Source organism: Bos indicus, chromosome 8 (assembly GCF_029378745.1).
Source record: "Bos indicus isolate NIAB-ARS_2022 breed Sahiwal x Tharparkar chromosome 8, NIAB-ARS_B.indTharparkar_mat_pri_1.0, whole genome shotgun sequence".
NCBI lineage: Eukaryota > Metazoa > Chordata > Mammalia > Artiodactyla > Bovidae > Bos > Bos indicus.
In genome coordinates this window covers 110,862,763-110,886,680 of record NC_091767.1, presented here as the reverse complement: position 1 = coordinate 110,886,680, position 23,918 = coordinate 110,862,763, and the positions used below count along the sequence as shown (strand labels likewise).

General features: G+C 48.6%; 1 protein-coding gene across 2 annotated transcripts in view; it reads left to right on the top strand.

The window, feature by feature from the left end:
- The window catches only part of ALLC (allantoicase), a 30,461-nt gene that overhangs the window by 3,559 nt on the left and 2,984 nt on the right, over nucleotides 1-23,918 (top strand). For both annotated transcript variants that reach the window (XM_070795410.1, XM_070795411.1), the window contains exons 3-10: nucleotides 6,360-6,454; nucleotides 13,264-13,314; nucleotides 14,813-14,900; nucleotides 16,386-16,511; nucleotides 17,560-17,639; nucleotides 18,494-18,626; nucleotides 22,366-22,521; nucleotides 22,884-22,957. In XM_070795410.1, coding sequence (XP_070651511.1) covers nucleotides 6,365-6,454; nucleotides 13,264-13,314; nucleotides 14,813-14,900; nucleotides 16,386-16,511; nucleotides 17,560-17,639; nucleotides 18,494-18,626; nucleotides 22,366-22,521; nucleotides 22,884-22,957 — 798 coding nt within the window. In that variant the 5' untranslated portion in view covers nucleotides 6,360-6,364. The remainder of the gene's footprint in view (nucleotides 1-6,359; nucleotides 6,455-13,263; nucleotides 13,315-14,812; nucleotides 14,901-16,385; nucleotides 16,512-17,559; nucleotides 17,640-18,493; nucleotides 18,627-22,365; nucleotides 22,522-22,883; nucleotides 22,958-23,918) is intronic.

Below are 23,918 nucleotides of genomic sequence, written 5' to 3'. Positions count from 1 at the left end.
GCGCTGGCCTTCCAGAACTGGAATTTTTGCACTGCTGCTGCTGCTGCTGCTGCTGCTGCTGCTGCTGAGTCGCTTCAGTCGTGTCCGACTCTGTGTGACCCCAGAGACCGCAGCCCACCAGGCTCCCCAGTCCCTGGTGTTCTCCAGGCAAGAACACTGGAGTGGGTTGCCATTTCCTTCTCCAATGCATGAAAGTGAAAAGTGAAAGTGAAGTCGCTCAGTCGTATCCGACTCTTGGCGACCCCATGGACTGCAGCCCACCAGGCTCCTCCGCCCATGGGATTTTCCAGGCAAGAGTACTGGAGTGGGGTGCCATCGCCTTCTCCGGAATTTTTGCACAGAAGCAGCCAATTGTGGATCCGTGTTGGAAGTGTTTCTTTGGCTTGCTTTTCATTGCTTTTGTTATTATAATCAGACAGAATGGCCTGCCTCGGAGAACCCTGCCTCTCTGCCTGCCTGTTAAACCAAAGTGTCTTCTTCAGAGTCTTCTCCACCTGTGGATGGCAGGAAGGAAGAAATGAACACACCCCCTGGCTGAGGCAGGCTTGCCATTCTAGGAGATGTGTGCAAGACTAATGGCCTTTTGACTTTGCTTCCTCATCTCTCCCCCGCAATCTCTGATCTGTAAAAGAACCTGGCATCCAGACCCCGCTAAGATTTTTGGCGCTAGCCTGCCGTCTTCTCTGTCAGCTGGCTTTCTGAATAAACTTATTTTCCCAGCCTCATGCAGCCGGCAGAGCGAGCCTGGACTCGTATTTAACAGAATGAGGCTGGTGGCGTAGCTGAGGATGTCATGCAGGGCGGGGCTTGGTGGTGGGGTCCTCAGTCCCCAGGAGGTGTGACCAGGTGGCTGTGCAGCAGGAGAGCAAAGTATGGGTGGAGAGCGGGCCCGAGCCTGGGGTGCAGGCGTCTATGCAGGGAGGCCCGGTAGCCATGGCGGGCAGCTGCCCTTGGCTCGCCGGCGACCTCCCAGTGGCCTCCTGTCTGACAAGCCCTGAGCGAGGAGCATTGGCTTTGCAGGGGATGGTCCGAGCTCACTCCCCAGGCCAAGACCGAGCGGGGCTGGATGTGCATGGTATCCTTGGGGAACGTGGGGACAGACACGGCCACCTTGTAAGAAGCTCATGGGCGTTAGAGCCTGTGTCATGGTCTGAGCGCCGTGCCTGGCGCCTAGTAGATCTCCAACTTCAGGGGCACCTAGTAGGTCTTTAACTCTGAGACACCTAGGAGGTCTCCAACTGCAGGGGTGCCTATTAGGTCTTCAACTGCAGGGGCGCCTAGTAGGTCTCCAACTGCAGGGGCACCCAGTGGGTCTCCAACTGCAGGAAGCCCACAGGCAGCTCTGAAGTGTTAGCTCTGGCTTTCCTGCATTGGTGGGAGGTTGTTAAAGACTTCCGAGACTTACTGAAAGTCGCTATTACACCCAAGGTCATTCATGAAAAGGCATGAAAATAATGAGTGTCCTCCTATAACATGCAGCAATGTGCTTTGCATCCACACACCTCCATCTTGACTAGAACTTTCTACAGCAACGGAAATCTGTCTTCTGGCTGTTCGGATAAGGGGCATTGAGCTTTAGATTTCATTCGCTTCAAACTCAAATGGTTCAAATAGCAGATAGTTGCCATCTTAGCGCAACCACAGCACACATAGGCACCACACTGCATCAAACCTTGTGTGCTCAGAACCCAGGACTGAGTGACTCGCCTGTTCGAAGGGCTGGATGTTTTGTCTAAACACAGGATCGTAGGAAAAGCTGTGAGTGTCTGAAGAGAAGACAGGGGGCTGGATTTCACACCCCCCACCTCTGCCCCTGCAATTTCTATTAAACTGGGTTGGGAGTTTCATTTTCCTCTGAGATTTCTCTCTGTCCTGACTCCTCTACAGTGTTTCACAAAGATCTGTTTTTCTTTTATTTCAATGCAACACATTTTAAACACACTTGAGTAGCGAAATCTTACCTGTTAATGGAGTTTGCCAAGAGAATGATAAAGCTTTAAGTCACTACGTCTTGGAGTAGCTGTAAGGTCACCACGTGACACCTCAGTTCTAGCCAAGTATGCAGGCTCAGGAAGTGGGCAGACGTGGCCTCCAGCGAAGGCTATGAAAGACGCCATGGAGAATTTCTGCCCCAAGCCAAGGTTACTCTGCCAACTAAAACAGATGTTTCCAAATGGCAGAGTTCATGGGGAAAAGCAGAAGTCAGCCTCGGAAACTTCCAGCTGTTTTTGAAGTGCCCTTTGATGAATATTGGGGCTTCCCTGGTGGCTCAGAGGTTAAAGCATCTGCCTGCAATGCAGGAGACCTAGGTTCGATCCCAGGGTTGGGAAGACCCCCTGGAGAAGGAAATGGCAACCCACTCCAGTATTCTTGCCTGGAGAATCCCATGGATGGAGGAGCCTGGTGGGCTATAGTCCACGGGGTCGCAAAGAGTCGGACACGACTGAGCGACTTCACTTTTGATGAATATATATATCAGATCAGATCAGTCGCTCAGTCGCGTCCGACTCTGCGACATATATGTAGTAACGAACTCGAGGAAAGTGTGCTCACCCCGTTTGAGAAACAGACCACGTTAAAAGATCTGGCTTGGTGGCCCCAGACGCTGCCTGTATCTTGCAGACGGACGAGGGTCGGCTTCGGCGGCTTTACCCGTTAGCTATAGAGGGTGCGGCTACAATGACCAATGTGCGCCCAGGAAGGACTTTTTATGTAGGTATTTTCCAAACGGAAACATTCATTTTCAGAAGGGGCATTCTCTTTTTTTTTTTAATTTTTGTTATATTAGAGCATAGTTGGTGAACAGTGTTGTGTTAGGGGGTGTTCTTTTTTAAAAACAAGTGCTGTGCCGCGGTGTTTATTGTCTAAATGGAGTGCCGGTTTTCAGGGTGGGGCTGGAAGAACCTGAAGCGGTGACTCCAATATTTAGGAAAAAAGTGTAAAATGTTTTTCCCCTTAATCTCTTTCTCCCTTGAATCTGCAGCCTTTGGTCGACGCATGTCATACCAACTGTTTGTGTAGTCTGAGGCGCATCAAAGCAAAAGATAAAAGACGGCTAAGATGAAAAAGAACGCTCTCCATCCTCCACAGCTCCCTGGGAGGCAGGGAGGCAGGGAGGCAGAGCGATGCCTGCTCCGTGTGGGTTGGGCCTGTGTTGCCATGACGCCGGGCTCCTCCCATCCAGTGGGGTACCGGGCCGGGAACCCTGCATCCCTGACTCAGGCAAACGTGTGGATGCTCTGTCCTGGGGTGTCTCGAGCTCACTGCAACCGACTGAGAAACAAAGCCAAGCCTGTTTGAAACAATGGGTGACTCACATGTTCCGTAATTAGCTAAGGAAATGAAATACTCACAAGTCTTTGTTGAGTGTGCATGATGGTCCTGGCCCTGTGGGTTTTGTTCAATATGCGGGACACGGACTGAGTTGTCGTGGTGGTAGTGGTCGGGGGGACATCTGAGCGACCCACCGAGTCTGGGACGGGTCTGCTCCCAGCCTGGCCTTGCCTCGTCCCTCTGAGCCCCCAATATCCTGAGCTGCCGGCAGAGCTGAGCAGAGCCGAGTATGTGAGCTCTGACGGCTACCCCGGGGCATGGCAGGGACGCTCCGGGAAGAAGCATTTGATCAGCGGCCGTGAGGGCACGTCTACCAGGTGGGCTAGTGTTGCCTGTCCTTTGGCGTTAAAGGTTTAGAGACTGCGTGTGTGTGTGTGGGGGGGGGGGACACGGGTGGGCTGCCCACTATTATCTTCTCCAGCCGGTAAATGTCCTGAGTGGATGGAAAGTTCTCTGTACCAGGCAACCTGGGAGTCACGCACAGCTATGAGCACTCAGAATATGGCCAGTACAAGAGGAACTGTACTGTAATTTTATTTTATTCACTTTTATTCACTTGTAATTCTTTAAAATTTTATTTTGTTCACTTGTAATTCTTTAAAATTCACTGCAATTCTTGTAATTCAATTGTAATTCTTTAAAATTACATTTTATTCACTTGTGATTCTTTAAAATTCGCTGAATAGCCACCTGTGGCCAGGGCTTCCAGGCTGCCCCATGCAGGTCTGGACCAGTGCGGTTCTCCAGCCCCCAGGCCCCGGATCCCACCCGGCCAAGTGCTCTCTGTCGCTCCGTCTCCATGGTGCCCAGCTTGGGTGTCCCTCCTAAAGGGGGCCCCTATCACCCCTGGAGAGCAGGGGTCGGGGTCAAGGGTCAGGGGTCAGTCCCACGTGTGGCCGTGGGCCTGGCCACCGTGGGAGCTTCAGCTACAGCCACTGGATAAGCCTAACACTAATGTGTGAGCATCCCTTCTGAGACTCTGACGCGGGCTGAGAGCTCTCAAATATCCGTCATGTCAGGACATGTCTGGGTTGGAAATAGGGTTCCCTCCCCAGCTGTGTGGTTTGGACAGTTCACTCGGCCTCTCAAAGGGGCATTTTGTTTGTAAGATGTGAATACCAAACTCACAGGGTTGTTCTGAGGATTAAAATCAGATAAAATAAATGAACTGTGTAGGACGCTATTGTAGACTCAAATAAATGTCAGGAAATAAATGTCCTGTTTTCTTCTGCACCTATTCATCCTTGGGAAGATTTTAGTCCATTTGAGGAATCAGTATTTTAACACACAAATCAAGAAAGCATTATTCACTCATTCATTAATCCAGCAAGTATTTGTCAGGCATCTTGTATGTGGCCGGCAATGTTCCAAGCCCTGCAGATACACCCGTGTGGCAGGCAACTTTCCGAGCCCTGCAGATACACCCGTGGGCCAAAAAAAAAAAAAAAAAAAATCAGTGTCCTCAGTAGTTTTTCAGCTGTTCAGGTGGGTCCGACTCTTTGCAACCCCATGGACTGTAGCACACCAGGCTTCCCTGTCCTTCATCGTCTTCCAGAGTCCACTCAAACTCATGTCCATGGAGTCGGTGATGCCGTCTAGCCATCTCATCCTCTGTCGCCCCCTTCTCCTCCAGCCCTCGGTCTTCCCCAGCATCAGGGTCTTGTCTGATGAGTTGGCTCATGAGTGTCCTCATGGAGCGTAGCACATCCAATTGGGAAAGAAGATAATAAAAACCTACAAGAAGGCGAATCCCACAGAGGTCTGTGTGCTGTGGAGACAAAGATAGATGCGGTGGGGGCGTTGGCAGTGCTGGGGTGGGGGTGTGGGTGGAGGTGCCACCGCACCGCAGGAGCAGTTTGCACCCAGAAGGTGACAGTCCAGCCGGGCCTTGAGCAGAGGTAGCGGGTGAGCTGCACAGGTGCCGGGAAGAACTTCCTGGCAGAAGGAACAGACGTCTCCAAGCCCCAGAGGCCGGGCGCCTGGCACGGTGGACGAGGAGGGTGCTCTGTCCTGTTTTCTGGGCCCGCCTCCACCAGGGTCTAGTGCCCAGCTGCTCGATATGTGTGTGTGTGTGTGTGTGTGCTCTTAATATATATATTTTATTGAAGTATAGTTGACAAAATGTTTTAGGTGCATAGCAAGGTGATTCAGTTATACATATACACATATATTTCAGATTATTTTCCATTATTGCAAGATATTGACTATAGTTTCCTGTGCTATACTCTAAACCTTTGTTGCCTGTATATCTTTTTTTTTTTAATTGGAAATCTACCATTCTATTCATACTAAGACAAACACGTGGAATCAAAACACATTTTGTTTTTTAAAGTGAGATTGTTTTCTAATGTCTCAAAGTAGCCTTTCTGTAAAGGCTATTTTCCAAATAATTTTATTTAGGTTTACTTATTTTTGGCCATGCTGAGTCTTCTTTGCTGCTTGGGCTTTTCTCTAGCTGTGGCGATCCGGGGCTTCTCACTGCAGTGACGTCTCTCGAGGATCGCGGCCGGAAGGGCGTGTGGTCTGTCTTTGTGGCTGGGTCCTAGAGCGCAGGCGCCTAGTTTTGGCGCGCAGGCTTAGCTGCCCCGAGGCGTGTGGGATCTTCCTGGACCAGGGATTGAACCTGTGTTTCCTGCATTTGCAGCGGATTCTTTACCACTGAGTCGCCAGGGAAGCCCAGTATGTGTTTTTTGAATGTACCTCAAAACTATTCAAGGCAAATTGTTCTTTTCTACATTGAAGCATTTTTTCCTCCTTGAATAATGACATTTTGCATTTTGTGGCTGCAGAATTTGTGTATTTTCTTCCTAGAAGGTTCACACGGGGGCCGTGCTCTAGTTCCCTCCCAATGCAGTTTTGTGCAAAGTTGCTGGGGAGGGACCCTGAGCCAGCGGGTACCCCCACAACCAGTGGGGGGCACGTGTGTTGTTTGAATGGCTCAAGCCTTGGTTTGCGGGCCTGATGAGGGCCTTGCTCCCTGAGACTCGGCACCCAGAGGCTGACCCAGCCTGCCTTTATCCTTGCAGGAAGCATGGCTGACTCCCCCAGGGAAGGAAAAGTGGCCAGGCCTCCAGACTTCACGCAGCTGATTGACTTGGCATCTGAGTTTGTAGGAGGAAAGGTAAGCAGGGTGTCTCAGGGCGGGAACAAGTGTTGTACTTAATGCACCCAGGCTGAGGCTCCAGCTGACCACTGTGGGGACCTGAACTGGAACAACAGGAATCAGGAAGAAGGCTGGCCTCCCCAAGGAAGCCCGTTACTGTGAAAGTCTCCCAGGGAACTTTCCTTAAATTGGTGACAATTATGACCAGGGCAGCATTGCCCGAGGTTGGAAGCACACATTTTGCCCCTGTGAAAAGAACTCTCCACCCCGTAGTGTGTTTTCTTATGGGGCAGAGGAGTGGTCCTCAGACTTCAGTATGAGAATCACGTGAGAACCTAACATGAGGCTCCAGGTAAGCTACAGACCTACCCTCAAGAGCTTAGGCTCTGCTGGGAGACATGCAGACCAGGGCTGGCATCAAAGCAGGACAGGGCGCTGCAGGACCACATCTGTCATGCAGGGTGGGGAAGCAGAGGGAGGACCATACAGGGAAGCGATGCTCAAAGGAGCCCTCAGTCAGGGGAGGAGCCTGTAAGGCAGGGGGGTGATGGGGAGGGTCAGACAGAGGACGAGGGGAAGGGAACTGATGTGGGGTGTGAGGGCAGGAGCCTGGAGGGGTAGCAAGGCCCCCCATGCCTGGAAGGTCTCTGCCCTGGAGGAGGCTTGCAGGCCCTGAGCAGGGGAGAGACGCCCAGGTGAGCTCACTGAGCTGCGTCCTCGGGAGGCAGATGTCAACAGACAAAACCACGCACAACCTGAAAGCTGAGCACAATGCTTTATTCGGAGACAAAACTGAGGGCCTCGGCCCTGGACACAGCCTCTCACTTGGCTCTACGGACGGCTCCGAAGAGGTGAGGGGGGAGCCAGGATATGTAGGGGTTTTGCAACAAAGACCATGTAATCACAAGATCAAAAGATTCCTATTTGTAAAAGAAAACCAGACATCTTTAGTTAAGGAATTTAGCCCTTTTCTGTGTATGGGCTTCCCAGGTGGCGCTCGTGGTTAAGAACCCGCCTGCCAATACAAGAGACGCAAGAGACGTGGGTTCGATCCCTGGGTCGGGAAGGTCCCCTGGGGGAGAAAATGGCAACCCATTCCAGTATTCCTGCCTGGAGAATCCCATGGAGAGAGGGGCCTGGTGGGCTACAGTCCATGGGGTCACAAGAGTTGGAGACGACTGAGCAAATCTGGGCTCACTGACACCTTCCTTTTTTATTAAATTAATTAATTTATTTTAATTGGATGCTAATGACACCTTCCTTTGATGTGCGCTTCACTCCAAATCCTATGCTTTCCAGTCACACAGAGATGGCCCCCACATTTGGCCAACCAGACAACCAGCAGCTCCCAGACAGCTAGGCCCTCCCCAGCCTTTTAGGTTCTGGCTGGGCTCAGAGGTCAGGACACTCTTTCCCAGACCACAGGGGTCCCCAGGCTCCAGGCTTGGTGGAGTGGCCAGCAGCCAGTCTGCACCTCACTCTCTAAAGTGTTCTGCTTTGGGAGTCCAGTGGTGAGGACTCAGCTCTTTCATTGCCATATCCAGGGTTCAATCCCTGCTTGACAGGGCAACTAAACCCCCCCCCGAACCATGAGGTGTGGCCAAACAAACATTCTGCTTTGGTTAACAAACCACAGAGGCAAAGGAGAAGCCTCAGCAAGATGGTAGGAGGGCAAAATCGTGTTTAGAACCAAACCCCTTCCCCGCCAGAGATGCTTGGACAGAGCAAACAAACCTTGTGTGCACCAGGACCCAGAGACCCCCCCCAGAGACTGAGCCAGAACTGTCTCTGAGTGTCTCCTGTGGAGGTCCGGGGCAGCAGTGGACTGCCACAGGGGCAGGGGCTCGGGGTGCAGCAGACCTGGGTTTGGCATAAGCCCTCTTGGAGGAGGTCGCCATTAATCCCCCCATAGAGCCGCCAGAACTTACACAGGACTGGGAAATAGACTCCTGGAGGGCACACACAGAACCTTGTGCACCAGGACCAGGAGAAAGGAGCAGTGACCTCACAAGAGACTGACCCAGACTTGCCTGTGTCCAGGAGTCTCCAGTGGAGGCATGGGTTGGCAGTGGCCTGCTGCAGGGTCGGGGGACCTGAGTGTAGCAGTGTGTGCTTGGGGCCTTTTGAAGGAGGTCGCCATTATCTTCATTACCTCCACCATGGTTTGGTCTCAGGTCAAACAACAGGGAGGGAACACAGCCTCAGCCATCAACAGAATATTGGATCAAAGATTTACTGAACATGGCCCCACCCATTATAACAAGACCCAGTTTCCCCCTCAGTCAGTCTCTCCCATCAGGAAGCTTCCATAAGCCTCTTATCCTTCTCCATCAGAGGGCAGACAGAATGAAAACCACAATCACAGAAAACTAATCAAACTGATGACATGGACCACAGCCTTGTCTAACTCAATGAAACCATGAGCCATGCTGTGTAGGGCCACCCAAGATGGACGGGTCATGGTGGAAGTTTTGACAAAACATGGTCCACTGGAGAGGGGAATGGAAAACCACTTCAGTATTCTTGCCTTGAGAACCCCATGAACAGTATGAAAATGCAAAATGATAGGATGCTGAAAGAGGAACTCCCCAGGTCGGTAGGTGCCCAATATGCTACTGGAGATCAGTGGAGAAATAACTCCAGAAAGAATGAAGAGACGGAGCCAAAGCCAAAACAACACCCAGTTGTGGATCTGACTGGTTATGGAAGTAAAGTCAGATGCTATAAGAAAAACATTTCATAGGAACCTGGAATGTTAGGTCCATGAATCAAGGCAAATTGGAAGTGGTCAAACAGGAGATGGCAAGAGTGAATGTTGACATTATAGGAATCAGAGAACTAAAATGGATTGGAATGGGTGAATTTAACTCAGATGACCATTATATCTACTACTGTGGGCAAGAATCCCTTAGAAGAAATGGAGTAACCATCATAGACAACAAAAGAGTCCAAAATGCAGTACTTGGGTGCAATCTCAAAAATGACAGAATGATCTCTGTTGGTTTCCAAGGCAAACTATTCAATATCATGGTAATCCAAGTCTATGCCCCAACCAATAATGCTGAAGAAGCTGAAGTTGAATGGTTCTATGAAGACATACAAGACCTTCTAGAACTAACACCCAAAAAAGATGTCCTTTTCATTATAGGGGGTTGGAATGCAAAAGTAGGAAGTCAAGAGATACCTGGGGTAACAGGCAAATTTGGCCTTGGAGTACAGAATGAAGCAGGGCAAAGACTAACAGAGTTCTGCCAAGAGAACACACTGGTCATAGCAAATACCCTCTTCCAATAATACAAGAGAAGACTCTACACATGGACATCACCAGATGGTCAACACCAAAATCAGATTGATTATATTCTTTGCAGCAAAGATGGAGAAGCTCTATACAGTCAGGAAAAACAAGACCGGAAGCTGACTGTGGCTCAAATCATGAACTCCTTATTGCCAAATTCAGACTTAAAGAAAGTAGGGAAAACCACTAGACCATTCAGGTATGATCTAAATCAAATCCCTTACGATTATACAGTGGAAGTGATAAATAGATTCAAGGGATTAGGTCTGATAGAGAGAGTGCCTGAAGAACTATGGACAGAGGTTTATGACATTGTACAAGAGGCAGTGATCAAGACCATCCCCAAGAAAAAGAAATGCAAAAAGACAAAATGGCTGTCTGAGGAGGCCTTACAAATAGCTGTGAAAAGAAGAGAAGCGAAAAGCAAAGGAGAAAAGGAAAGATATAAGCATTTGAATGCAGAGTTCCAAAGAATAGCAAGGAGAGATAAGAAAGCCTTCTTCAATGATCAAAGCAAAGAAATAGAGGAAAACAATAGAACGGGAAAGACTAGAGATCTCTTCAACAAAATTAGAGATACCAAGGGAACATTTCATGCAAAGATGGGCTCAAAAAAGGACAGAAATGGTATGGACCTAACAGAAGCAGAAGATATTAAGAAGAGGTGGCAAGAATACACAGAAGAACTATACAAAAAAGATTTTCATGACCCAGATAATCACGATGGTGTGATCACTCACCTAGAGCCAGACATCCTGGAATGTGAAGTCAAGTGGGTCTTAGGAAGCATCATTATGAGCAAAGCTAGTGGAGGTGATGGAATTCCAGTTGAGCTATTTCAAATCCTGAAAGATGATGCTGTGAAAGTGCTGCACTCAATATGCCAGCAAATTTGGAAAACTCAGCAGTGGCCAGGCCTGGAAAAGGTCAGTTTTCATTCCAATCCCAAAGAAAGGCAATGCCAAAGAAGGTTCAAACTACTGCACAATTGCATTCATCTCACACGTTAGCAAGTTCAGTTCAGTTCAGTTCAATCACTCAGTTGTGTCCGACTCTTTGGGACCCCATGAACCACAGCATGCCAGGTCTCCCTGTCAATCACCAACTCCTGGAGTTCACCCAGACTCAAGTCTATCGAGTCAGTGATGCCATCCAGCCATCTCATCCTCTGTTGTCCCCTCCTCCTCCTGCCCCCAATCCCTCCCAGCATCAGAGTCTTTTACAATGAGTCAACTCTTCGCATGAGGTGGCCAAAGTACTGGAGTTTCAGCTTTAGCATCATTCCTTCCAAAGAAATTCCAGGGCTGATCTCCTTCAGAATGGACTGGTTGGATCTCCTTGCAGTCCAAGGGACTCTCAAGAGTCTTCTCCAACACCACAGTTCAAAAGCATCACTTCTTCGGCACTCAGCCTTCTTCACAGTCCAACTCTCACATCCATACATGACCACAGGAAAAACCATAGCCTTGACTAGACGAACCTTTGTTGGCAAAGTAATATCTCTGCTTTTGAATATGCTATCTAGGTTAGTCATAACTTTCCTTCCAAGGAGTAAGCATCTTTTAATTTCATGGCTGCAGTCACCATCTGCAGTGATTTTGGAGCCCCCAAAAATAAAGTCTGACACTGTTTCCACTGTTTCCCCATCAATTTCCCATGAAGTGATGGGACCGGATGCCACGATCTTCGTTTTCTGAATGTTGAGCTTTAAGCCAACTTTTTCACTCTCCACTTTCACTTTCATCAAGAGGCTTTTTAGTTCCTCTTCACTTTCTGCCCTAAGGGTGGTGTCATCTGCATATCTGAGGTTATTGATATTTCTCCCAGCAATCTTGATTCCAGCTTGTGTTTCTTCCAGTCCACCGTTTCTCATGATGTACTCTGCAAGTAATGCTCAAAATTCTCCAACCCAGGCTTCAACAGTACATGAACCTAGAACTTCCAGATGTTCAAGGTGGATTTAGAAAAGGCAAAGGAACCAGAGATCAAATTGCTAACATCCAATGGATCATCAAAAAAGCAAGAGAGTTCCAGAAAAACATCTACTTCTGCTTTATTGACTATGCCAAAGCCTTTGACTGTGTGCATCACCACAAACTGGAAAATTCTTCAAGAGATGGGAATATCAGACCACCTGACCTGCCTCCTGAGAAATCTGTATGCAGGTCAAGAAGCAACAGAACTGGACATGGAACAACAGACTGGTTCCAAATTGGGAAAGGAGTATGTCAAGACTGTATAATGTCATCCTGCTTATTTAACTTATATGCAGAGTACATCATGTGAAATGCTGGGCTGGGTGAAGCACAAGCTTGAATCTGTGAAAAATATCAATAATCTCAGATATGCAGATAACACCACCTATATGGAAGAAAGTGAAGAACTAAAGAGCCTCTTGATGAAAGTAAAATAGGAGAGTGAAAAAGTTGGCTTAAAACTCAGTGTTCAGAAAACTAAGATCATGGCATCTGGTCTCACCACTTTATGGCAAATAGATGGGGAAACAATGGAAACAGTGACAGACTTTATTTTCTTGGGGTCCAAAATCACTGCAGATGGCAACTGCAGCCATGAAATTAAAAGGTGCTTGCTCCTTGGAAGAAAAGTTATGACCAACCTAGATAGCATATTCAAAAGCAGAGACATTACTTTGCCAACAAAGGTCCGTCTAGTCAAAGCTATGGTTGTTTCAGTGGTCATGTATGGAGGTGAGAGTTGGACTATAAAGAAAGGTGAGCGCCAAAGAATTGATGCTTTTGAACTGTGGTGTTGGAGGAGACTCTTGAGAGTCCCTTGGACTGCAAGGAGATCCAACCAGTCCATCCTAAAGGAGATCAGTCTTGGATGTTCATTGGAGGGACTGATGTTGAAGCTGAAACTCCAATACTTTGGCCACCTGATGTGAAGACCTGACTCATTTGAAGAGACCCTGTTGCTGGGAAAGATTGAAGGTGGGAGGAGAAGGGGATGGCAGAGGATGAGATGGTTGGGTGGCATCACCAACTTGATGGACATGAGTTTGAGTAAACTCTGGGAGTTGGTGATGGACAGGGATACCTGGCATGCTGCAGTCCATGGGGTCGCAAAGAGTTGGACACGACTGAGCAACTGAACTAAACAAACCACAGACCACCCCCCACCCCCAGCAGGGCGCCCTAGGATGGGTTGGCTAAGCCACAGTTGTGACTCTGGTGACAATTTTTTCCCCATTGCTCTGGGACAAGGGTCACAAAGCCCAGGGTCCTCCGTTCCTGAAAAAAGTTGGTTTATTTTCTCTCTAAGAAGTTAGCACTTTTGTATCCAGATGGTAAGGGGGATTAAGAAGGAAAGGGTGGGAAGGCAAGATTAAGGAGGAGGCAGGCAATGAAATCGAAGCATTTAAAAGGCATTGTGTCTTAATTGCATATTGTTTCTCTCCCCCTCGGCAATTTCACATTTTCTTTTTACTGCATCTCATAATGTTTCACCAGGGAATGAAATAAAATGGTTTTAAATTTATGGTTATTTTATCTTTACTTCTTTCTTTGTCTAGATTTTATTTGCAACAGATGACTTCTTTGCTCCTGCTGAAAATCTTTTAAAGGTACTGTAAATTGGTCTCTGCTAAGTGCTGGGGTGGGGTGAGCCACGCAGTCCTGCTAATTAAAATCTCCCTGTGTGTTTAGGCTGGGAGTCACGTGATGTGGCCCAGAGAATTAGGGTATTAGAACAGTAGAAACGTGTGGAAATTAGCCCCCACTCCTATTAAGACCGCAGAGACAAATGCGGACCGACACAGGATTCTGGGACCACTTTGCTCTATGGGGGAGTCGCTGATGTCCTCTGTATTTCTCTCTGCCCCACATTGTGTTCATAACTTGTGATGGGAAGAAAAGTGTTGCAGAGCTTGAATTTTTTGGAAAATGTATTTCCTACTTAGTTATAAAAATGTTGTTCAGTCACTCAGTTATGTCTTTTTTGTGACCCCGTGGACGGTAGCACCCCAGGCTTCCCTGTCCTTCACTATCTCCCAGAGTTTGCTCAAAGAGTTGGTGATGCCATCCAACCATCTCATCCTCTGTCGTCCCCTTCTCCTCCTGACCTCAATTTTTGCCCAGCGTCAGGGTGTTTTTCTAATGAGTTAGTTCTTCGAATCAAGTGGCCAAAGTATTGGAGCTTCAGCTTCAGCATCAGGCCTTCCAATGAATATTCAGGGTTGATTTCTTTTAGGATGGACTGGTTTGATCTCCTTGCAGTCCAAGGGACTCTCAAAGCGTCTTCTCCAACACCACAGTTCAAAAGCATCAATCTTTGGTGTTCAGCCTTCTTTATGGTCTAACTCTCACATCCGTACATGACTCCTGGGAAGACCATAGTTTTGACTATATGGACCTTCGTTGGCATATGTTTATTAAAAACAGAAAATACTGATAAATGTAGGGAAGAACGGGAACTCTGGGGAATCCCGCCACCTGGTCCCTGCAGTGGGACCAGCGAGAGTTACTGCTAGAGGGGTGATGGCCTTGGTGCCCGTAGAGCTGGCGCCCGGCAGCGTGTGACTGCTGTGGGGCGGGGGTCTCACTTTCACTGCTGGGCCTGGAGCAGCTCAGAGCATGGGAGTGGGGGCAGGGGTGACTGTTCAGAGTGACCCTCAGCATCGAGCCTACGCTTCCTAAGACTCGGCCGGATTCTGGTTGCCCAGTCTTTTCGGGGTTGCTCTGGGAGTCCAGCTACCCTTTCTTGCTTTGCTGAACGGCCTTTCAGGAGGCGCCCAGGTTGCGGCTGCACCAGTGGTGGGGCCCCTGGAATGAGCCATGTGGTTTTACCTTTTGCTGCCAGTGGCAAGTTCCCTGGATGAAGGCCCGCAGAGAAGGATGAAGGCCCGCAGAGAAGGATGAAGGCCCGCAGAGAAGGATGAAGGCCTGCAGAGAAGTAGGACTTCTTTCTTGGAAGCCAATATGAAGATATGCGGGCATCGTCCTCCGTCTCCCCTACAGTCCCTGTTCTCTGTACCACCCATCTGTCCCTTTGGGGCAGAAGTTTATTTGCTGGGAGCCCAGGCTCTTGCGTGAAGGTTAACGATCCGCTCATCTTTGCTTTAGAGGGACAACCCAAGTTTTAAAGAACACGAGTACACTGAGTTTGGGAAATGGATGGATGGATGGCAGACCAGAAGGAAAAGGATTCCAGGTAAGACGATGATGACTGTTCACTCACTCCTGTGACATTTGAGATCAGGGGCTATTGGAAAGCAGTGCACGTTGGGAGTCGATTTTAAAACGGGCCCTTGGACTACTCGGTCACCTCAGATGTCCCTTCTGAATGGCAGGCTCTGCCAATTCAGGAGGGGTCGCAAGAGCCCTGGTCATCAATGCGAGCAGGAGCAGGCAGGCACTTGTGAGGAAAAGGAGACTCTGGAAAAGGAGGGCTGTGGGTGAAGGAGACTGAGCCGTGTGCACACACGGGTCGGTGCGTGTGCGGCATTTGATGTCAGCACCCCTCTCTGAAGTAGGTGTTCTGGTCCCATCCGATTGCCATGGAAACAGCCTCATTCACTTAGCTCAGGTCACAGCAATGGTGAGAGAAGCCAGGAGCTCAGCCAAGATCCATCCTATCTTTATGTCACCTTAAGAGGCTACTTCCGCTCACTGCTACTCATCAGTCAACATACACCCTTTAAATTTAAAGAAATGTCTGTAAAAGAAAACCAGCCAGCATCAGGCTAATCTCGGACTTTCTTGCTACTGTCTCAGGTGTTACAGAAACAGTCGCTATTTCTAATTTTCTGTATTTCTGTGGTACGCCAGGCCTTAATGGCTGTGCTCATGCTGTGCTTGGTCATGTCCGACTCTCTGGGACCCTGTGAACTGTAGCCCGCCAGGCTCCTCTGTCCATGGGATTCTCCAGGCAAGAATACTGGAGTGGACTGCCATGTCCTCTTGCCAGGTCTCCCGCATTGCAGGCAGAGTCTTCACCGTCTGAGCCACCAGGGAAGCCCAGGCCTTATTCAGTTCAGTTCAGTCGCTCAGTCAGTCGTGTCCGACCCAGAGCCTCGACTAGATGGTCCTTTGTTGGCAAAGTATTAGGCCTTATTAGATTCTAATAAAACTGGACATTTTAAGGTGGATTTGAATCTGACTGCTGGAAACCAAGAATCACACAGTGTCATACTGGGAGTTCTTCTATGTCATCCGATGCAGGGTGGGGTAGTCCTGGCTGGGGCCCTGAAGGCAAAGCTTAGGCTGTTCCAGGAGACCCAGCTCAGTACTGAGCCCTGGCCTAGCTGGGCTGGTGGTCCCTATACCAGAGTTACAGCTGAACTTTTTGGAAGCTGAGCTCATCTCTGATTTGCAGGTAAAAGAAATGAAGCTCAGAGATGCCCGTCTGCCAATGCTGCCCACAGGAGGTGGCCAGTTTGGAGTCAGACATGTGGCCCCTCTGGACCCAGGGCTTATGTACGCTCTGGTCAGATTAGAAGTGAGGGTCCGTGTGGCGAGTGGCGGTCGGGTGTAGCCACGTCATAAGAGACCTTGCAGCCTCGGGAGAAGGAGCCCGCACCGTTTTCCCCGATGCGCGAAGGTCGTTTCCGGTGTTTCACTTCCGCTGTCGGCGTGCTCAGCCCTGCGGCTCGGCGGCGGGATTCAGCCGCGGGGGTCCTGTTTTCTACGTCTGCAGGTCACGACTGGTGCGTGGTCCAGCTGGGCATCCAGGGAGTTATCCGGGGCTTCGACGTGGACACGTCCTACTTCACGGGAGATCACGCCCCTCGAGTGTCGATTCAAGCGGCAAACTTCGAAGAAGGTGCCTGGGGGACCTTTGTGGGGAGCTTTGTGGGGGCCCCTGATGGCTCACTTCGCGCCCAGACAGTCTCGTCCAGAGGCCCCCCTCGCTGCCACAGAGGCTGATGACATCCCCCCTCAAGGGCTCCGTGATTTTTGAGATTTAGCTTAACAGTGTCCTTCGGCTCAACTTTCGCTATTCTCACACTGCAGCACCCCCGGGAGGCGCAGGGTTTGGGGAGCAGGCTGCCTGGGCGGCCAGGGCGGTCTGGAGCCCGGTCCGGGCAGCTGTGGGGCCGCTGCCCCCGCTCATTCTGCTGCACCCCAGCCCCCAGGGCCTGCATAAGGACGCGGCAGCTCTGGGCTTTCCAGGAAGGTTCCTTTCCGAATCCTGGAATGGAACTGGTGTCCTCTGAGGTTGGTCCCAGAGGTAGCTTTCTAGAAACATGTACCCTCAAGGGCATGTCTGTACATTACTTGGGAAACAGGAGCCATGTCAGTTAGCGGTCTTATCCTGGAGGCTCTCTGTGCCCAGCTTGTAGGAGGCTCCTGGGGCGTGACAGTCTCCCCTCCCGAAAGACAGTTGGAGGGACCTGAACCGTCACATGATGGTGGGAGGCAGTGACCAGTGACGCAGAGAAAGATGCTTTCAGGAGGCTGACTGTCCACACAGGCTCCTGTTGGTGAATCGCCCGTGGGTCAGTTCTGGAATGCCACTGGGGGAAACAGTGTTTGTGAATTGACTAACAATATTCCAGAACTTTATCAGTCCAGCCTTTTGAAAACCCAAGTCGTGTGATGAGTTTGTCTATCTGGCTAAACTTGGAGATGATATTTACCCTCTGATGAGCAGACAAACCACCAGGTGTGCAGCACCCCTTCTGAAGTTACCCTAAGTATTTTAAATATGGAGGAACTTTAACACGTATATCTATTACATTGGGCATCTGATACTTTGACTTAAACGATATCTTTAGGCAAAATGAAAATGACCCTACAGCCCACTAAGAAAGTATGTATATTCTGATTTTGAATGGGAATGGTAACCCTCATGGTCACTGTAACTTTAGATAAGCAGCCAGAAATCCCACAACGAGAAGTCAGGACAGGAGCCGCGGCCACCCCCGAGGAGTTTGAAGCCATTTCAGAGGTACGTCCCCCGGGGGAGCGGGGGCTTGTCACGGGCTGTTGGGAGCAGCTCTGCCCACCTGCCTGCCTGCACTCAGCCTGGCCGAGCTCACACGTTGTGCTTACCCCGTGCGACCCTGCAGAGGTTTCTGGGTGGATCTGTGCACCCCTGACCCCAGCGCATGCGAGGTCCAGGGTGCTGCTTTCCATGGGGCAGTCTGCTCACAGGGACGCAGGAATGGTGCCCGTGAGATAAATACAGAGTCAGTTCACATACTTTTGATAGCAATTGGACAAAGTAACGTTATGCCGGATGAATGTAATCCAATAAACAATTTGGTTTGTGTTTGGGGACGTTCTTGCTTTTTGAAGTTTGTCTGCTGATCTTCATTGTATTTTACAAAAGTGTGGATCCATAATACACTGGGGAAATGCATAACGGCAACAACAAGCGGGCCCTTCCAGTGAAGTGCTGACCTAGGGGAGAGTGCTGGGAGGCTCAGGCTGACTCGTTTACCCCCAGGCCCACGGCAAGAGCCTGGGTTTTATTTAAACGTTCACATCACCTTCTGGCTGCTGCTTTTTTATGAATCCTCAAAGTGAAGACATCCGGAGGCTCGGCCCTAACCCCCTGCCCATCCCTGGCCACCACCAACAGGTGGCTGTTACGACCGGGGTGAAATAGAAGCAGGCCTTTACTCTGCTTATTAAACCTGGGACTTGATGTTTATTAGTGCTTTTATTACAGTGTTCCATTAGGCGTCCATCATTCATTTTGTTCCAAAGTGGTTGCCCCGTAAGCCCCACGCAGGCATCAGGATGAAGGGATTTATCGCTCCCTAGAGCCATCTCTACTGTTTTTATATTTGTTGCTAGCTGAAGTCCGACGACTGGAGTTGCTTGGTTCCCATGACAGAACTTACACCGGGAAATCCTGCTTCCAGCCACAACTACTTTCCGGTCACTTCCCAGCAGAGGTGGAGTCACATACGACTCAACATTTTCCCGGGTAAATACAATGGACCGCCTCCAGTCCTGTGCTTTCTTCATTGAGTGCCGGCATGTTTTCAAAACACAAAGAAAAGTCACCGTTTCCTCCTCGGTCACTGATCTCTCTAGCATTTTAGGATTTTGATCTTCCTTTCTGTGCACTAGGAAGTCCTCGTTTTAGCCCTGCTGTCCATAGGTAGTTAGGAAAAACTGTCAAGTAAGTTAGGATGCGATGGACCTAAGCTGTATTGGGTTAGATGTCACCTAACAATGTCTATTTCACAGACATATTAGCAGTTGGCGTGCTGTGTACAAATAACCCTTATTTTGTTTTATTGAACAGCTTTATTGCAATGTAATAAGTGTTACATGCATTTCACCCACGTGAAGTACACAGTTCCGTGGTTCATAGTACATACAAGTATACAGTGTAAAGTCTATGTAAATATATAGTGTGGCTTCCCAGGTGTCTCAGAGGTAAAGGATCTGCCTGCAGTGTAGGAGATGCAGGCTCAATTCCTGGTTCAGGAAGATCCCCCGAAGAAGGAAATGGCTACCCACTCCAGTGTTCTTGCCTGAAAACTCCATAGACCGAGGAGCCTGGTGGGCTACCGTCCATGGTCCATGGGGTCGCAAAGAGTCAGACACGACTGAGCGACTGAGCTTGAGCATGAAATACATATATATATATATATAGTATATGTGCAGCCATCACCACGGTCAACTTCAGAGCACGTTTATCACCTTGAAAAGAAACCTGATACCTTTGGCTATCAGCATTCATCTCCCCAGCCGTAAGCGGTCACTAGCCCACTTTCTGTCTTGATCCACTGGACTGCTCCGGACGTTTCATAGAAATGCTCTTTTGTGACGCGTTAGCGTGTTTCCAAGGCTCACCCGCGTTGTCGTGCGTCAGTACTCCATTCCTTTGTGTGGTCAAATAATCTTCCATTGTGTGGACAGAGCTCATTGTCCACGTATCAGTTAATAGACATTTGGGCTATTTTCACCCACTGAAAGCTTACGAATAATGCTGGTATAAACACCCTTGTACAACTGTTTGTGCAAACGTATGGTTTTCATTTGGGTGTGCAACTAGAAGTTGAAATTGCTGAGTCATATAACTGTGTTTTTAATTTTATGAGAAATTATCAGACTTCTTTCCACAATGGCTGCACCACATTACATTCCCACCAGCAACGTGTGAGGGTCCGGTTCTTCCACATCCTCCCGACACTTGCCACTTTCTGAGTTTTTGATCACAGCCACCCCAGAAGAAATGAAGTGGTATCTCGCTGTGGTTTTGATTTGCATTTTCCTCACGACCGATTATTATTTTTTAAAAGTTTCTATTTTTTGTATCAGAGTGTAGTTAACAGCGTTGTCTTAGTTTCCGATTTTCTGATGTTCAGTCGCTCAGTCATGTCCAGCTGTTTGCAACTCCATGGACTGCAGCATGCCAGGCCTCTCTGGCCATCACCAACTCCCAGAGTTTGTTCAAACTCATGTCCATTGAGTCGGTGATGCCATCCAACCAGCCCATCCTCTGTCATCCCCTTCTCCTCCTGCCTTCAATCTTTCCCAGCATCAGGGTCTTTTCCAGTGAGTCAGTTCTTAACATCAGGTGGCCAAAATATTGGAGTTTCAGCTTCAGCTTCAGTCCTTCCAATGAATATTCAGGGCTGATTTCCTTTAGGATGGACTGGTTGGACCTCCTTGCTGTCCACGGAACTCTCGAGAGTCTTCTCCAGCACCAGTTTGAAAGCATCAGTTCTTTGGCGCTCAGTCTTCTTTATGGCCCCACTCACATCTGTACATGACTGCTGGAAAACCTGTGTGTGTGCGTGCCCAGCTGGGTTTGACTCTTTGCGACTCCATGGACTGTAGCCCGCCAGGCTCCTCTGTCCATGGACTTTTCCAGACAAGAATACTGGAGTAGGTTGCCATTTCCTCCCCCAGGGGATCTTCCCAACCCAGGGATTGAACCCACTGCATTGACAGGTGGATTCTTCACCACTAGCGCTACCTGGCAAGCCTCAGCTTTGACTTATGGACCTTTGTCAGTAAAGTGATGTCTCTGCTTTTTAATACTCTGTCTAGGTTTGTCATAGCTTTCCTTCCAAGGAGCAAGTAAGTGCTAGTTGCTCAGTCATGTCTGACTCTTTGCAACTCCATGGACTGTAACGTGCCAGGATCTTCTGTTCATGAAATTCTCCAGGCAAGATACCGGAGTGGGTTGCCATTCCCTTCTCTGGGGGATCTTCCCGACCCAGGAATCTAAACCGAGTCTCCTGCATTGCAGACAGATTCTTTACCATCTGAGCCACCAGGGCTGCAGTCACTGTCCGCAGTGATTTTGTAGCCTCCAAAATAAAATCTGTCACTGCTTCCACTTTTTCCCCTTCTGTTTGCCATGAAGTGATGGGACTGGATGCCATGATCTTACACAAGCCCCTTCACTATGTCAAGGCTGTGATCCATGAAGGGGAATATTCCTTGATAGTTTGATTAAAAGTGAGGTTGGATATTAATTCTATAAAGAAGAATCTTATTTTTTTTTAATGTAAAATCGGCTTTACATGAGCAGACATTAACACTAGGTACCATGAGGGCAGCTCATAATATTCAATGAACCAGTATAGTGTTGTGAATTACTCCTGTTAGTATATTTTCTTGGGTTTTATAACAACACTCCAGGAGATGGTGAAGGACAGGGAGGCCTGGTGTGCCGCAGTGCGTGGGGTCGCAGCGTTGGACGTGACGGAGGGGCTGAACACCAACAAATACGAGCACAGCCTGGTTTCATTTACTGTAAATGCCAAGACTCCACTGTTCTGTCGAAGTTCTTTCAGATCACTCAATTTCACCAAATTTTTCATGTAAAAATATAGGGCTTGTTTCATTAGAATATTCTGATTAGTGATTTTGAGCTTCTGTATAAAAAAACTTGGGTTCCACCTTCTAGGACATGATGCTCAACTAAAAAACATTCATTTTATTAGACTCACACAATATAAGTGGATCTTGGTAGTTATTTTTTGCTCTGCAGACCTACTGTTTAGGTGCTCTGGTTGTCAGCAGCTACTTGAATTTGTGAATGTTATCTTCAGTATTCTCAACCGCACTGCAAAGCAACGTGTGTAAAAATAAAAACCTAAGATCTTGTGTAAGTTGGTGTGGGATTTAGCAATGTTGATTTCGGGCACCAAGCATTATATCTGCAGTGAATTTACCAACTGATTTTTGGCTTTCCTGGAGTTAATTCACCAAAACACAAATATGTATTTACTGTGTGCCACACGGAAGCAAGCAAGACAGGTAGCTATTCTGGCCTTCAAAGATTTTTAGATTCTGCTTTTGGGAGACTTCTTATCAGGGACTTAAGAACAAGATAATTTTGGACTGTGATTAGTGCAGTGGAATAAATAAGTGTGTGTGGGGGGGGTTGATAACCTTGACCCGGGGAATCAGACCGTGGCTGAGGTGGGGGTGGGGGCAGGAAGGAGATGGCTCTAGAGAGGGAAAGAAGGCCTTCCTGGGGCCACACAATTAAGCTGAGACCTGAGAACAATGAGAGGTCCTGGGCAGCAGGAAAGTTGTCTGAGGACAAGGGGGTGGCAGCTGCAAAGGCCCTGGGGCTTTGGGCTCAGTGTGTTTAAGAAGCAGAGCAGGCAGGTATGCGGAGCTCTGTGTTTTAAGATCTACCAATGGCAACTTTTCCCAGGTAATAATAATAATATGGCACGTCTCCGTTTCAGATGGTGGAATCGCACGTCTTAGGGTGTATGGTACTGGACAAAAGGACTGGACCGCGGGTGACCCCAAAGAACCGTTAGACCTGGTGACCGTCGCCTATGGGGGTGCCTGTGTAGGATTTAGCAATGCACATTTTGGGCACCCAAACAATTTAATAGGTGAGACGATGCTTGAGGAGCTTGGGACATGTGGGCCTCACACTGAGCACCCGGTATGGTATGAATCACTTAAGAGGAAGGGGCCGTCTCAAGCCATATGGGTGGGTGAGGTCCTTCATACAGGATCGAAAGCCTTTAAGACAGGAAGTAAATCAATAGCAATCTCCCTAATTTTGGCTTAAGCAGTTGCTCGGGTGTGAACTTGCTGACGCATTCACCTTAATGGAAACCACGGATGTTGCACTGCTCAGGCGCACGGGGTCTGCTCTGATCACGCCAGTGAATGTTTATTCTAAACATTCTCGCGTTTAGGATAAAATGCGATGGTACTCTGACATACCACCAAACACTGTTTTTGGCAGGAGTCGGCACGGCGACGTCAATGGCAGACGGCTGGGAAACCGCACGGAGGCTGGACAGGCCCCCGATACTGGAGGTGAGATGTGAAAGCTGCGTCCCAGCGCTTCCCAGAAAGTAAAGGTTGTTTTCTTCATTTGATGTCAAGGAGACTGATAGTTTAGAAACCTCTCAGGCGTTTTTGTAAATACTTGCTGCTTCTACATGTTTTCTAAATCTTCTACTGCTTCAATGTGATATCAGAGCCAGACTACACAGAAAGACCTAGAGGTCAAACTTGCTAATTAACGCTGGCTGTTCTAACACATCACTGGAATCATCCCTTTTTTAATACAAAAAAGCTAGAGCATCTAAATTTAATAAAAGCCCATGAGTAAATTTGTTGATCTGGAGAGAAAAAAAAAAGCACCATTTCCTCATCTTTGATTTTTGTGTATCCCTGGGTGAGACCACTTCTGTGAACGTGTGATGGCTCAGCTGTTTAATTTGACCAGTAACTAACTCAAGGTAAGGAAGTAAAAAAGGAAAGAAAACACCTTTCAGTGTGTAAATCATATCACAGACTTAATTGTAAACACCCCTTTCACGGGTTAGTTTTTGTATCACCCAATGCTTCCAAATATAAACAAACTCTCCTCACTAGAAACTTGTGTTTGGAGGCAGGTCATATATTGGTATAGATGTGGTCAAAGACATATCTACTTTGAAAAGTCAAACCAACCACAGGAGCTATTGGCTGGGTTGGATAAACACCCTTTGGAGTACAGCATACTACCTGAGTTCACGTACATGTGTGCTAAGTCAGGTCCAGCTTTTTGCGATCCTGTGGACTGTAGCCCGCCAGGTTCCTCTCTCCATGGGATTTCCCAGGCAAGAGTACTGGAGGGGGTTGCCATGCTGTCCTCCAGGGGATCTTCCCAACCCGGGGACTGAGCCCTGGTCTCCTGCATTGCAGGCAGACTCTTTACCACCAGGGATGCCCTACTCCTTTCAGGAGGAAATGACACGTGCGTGCTAACCTTGTTGCTGGATGGTTTTCA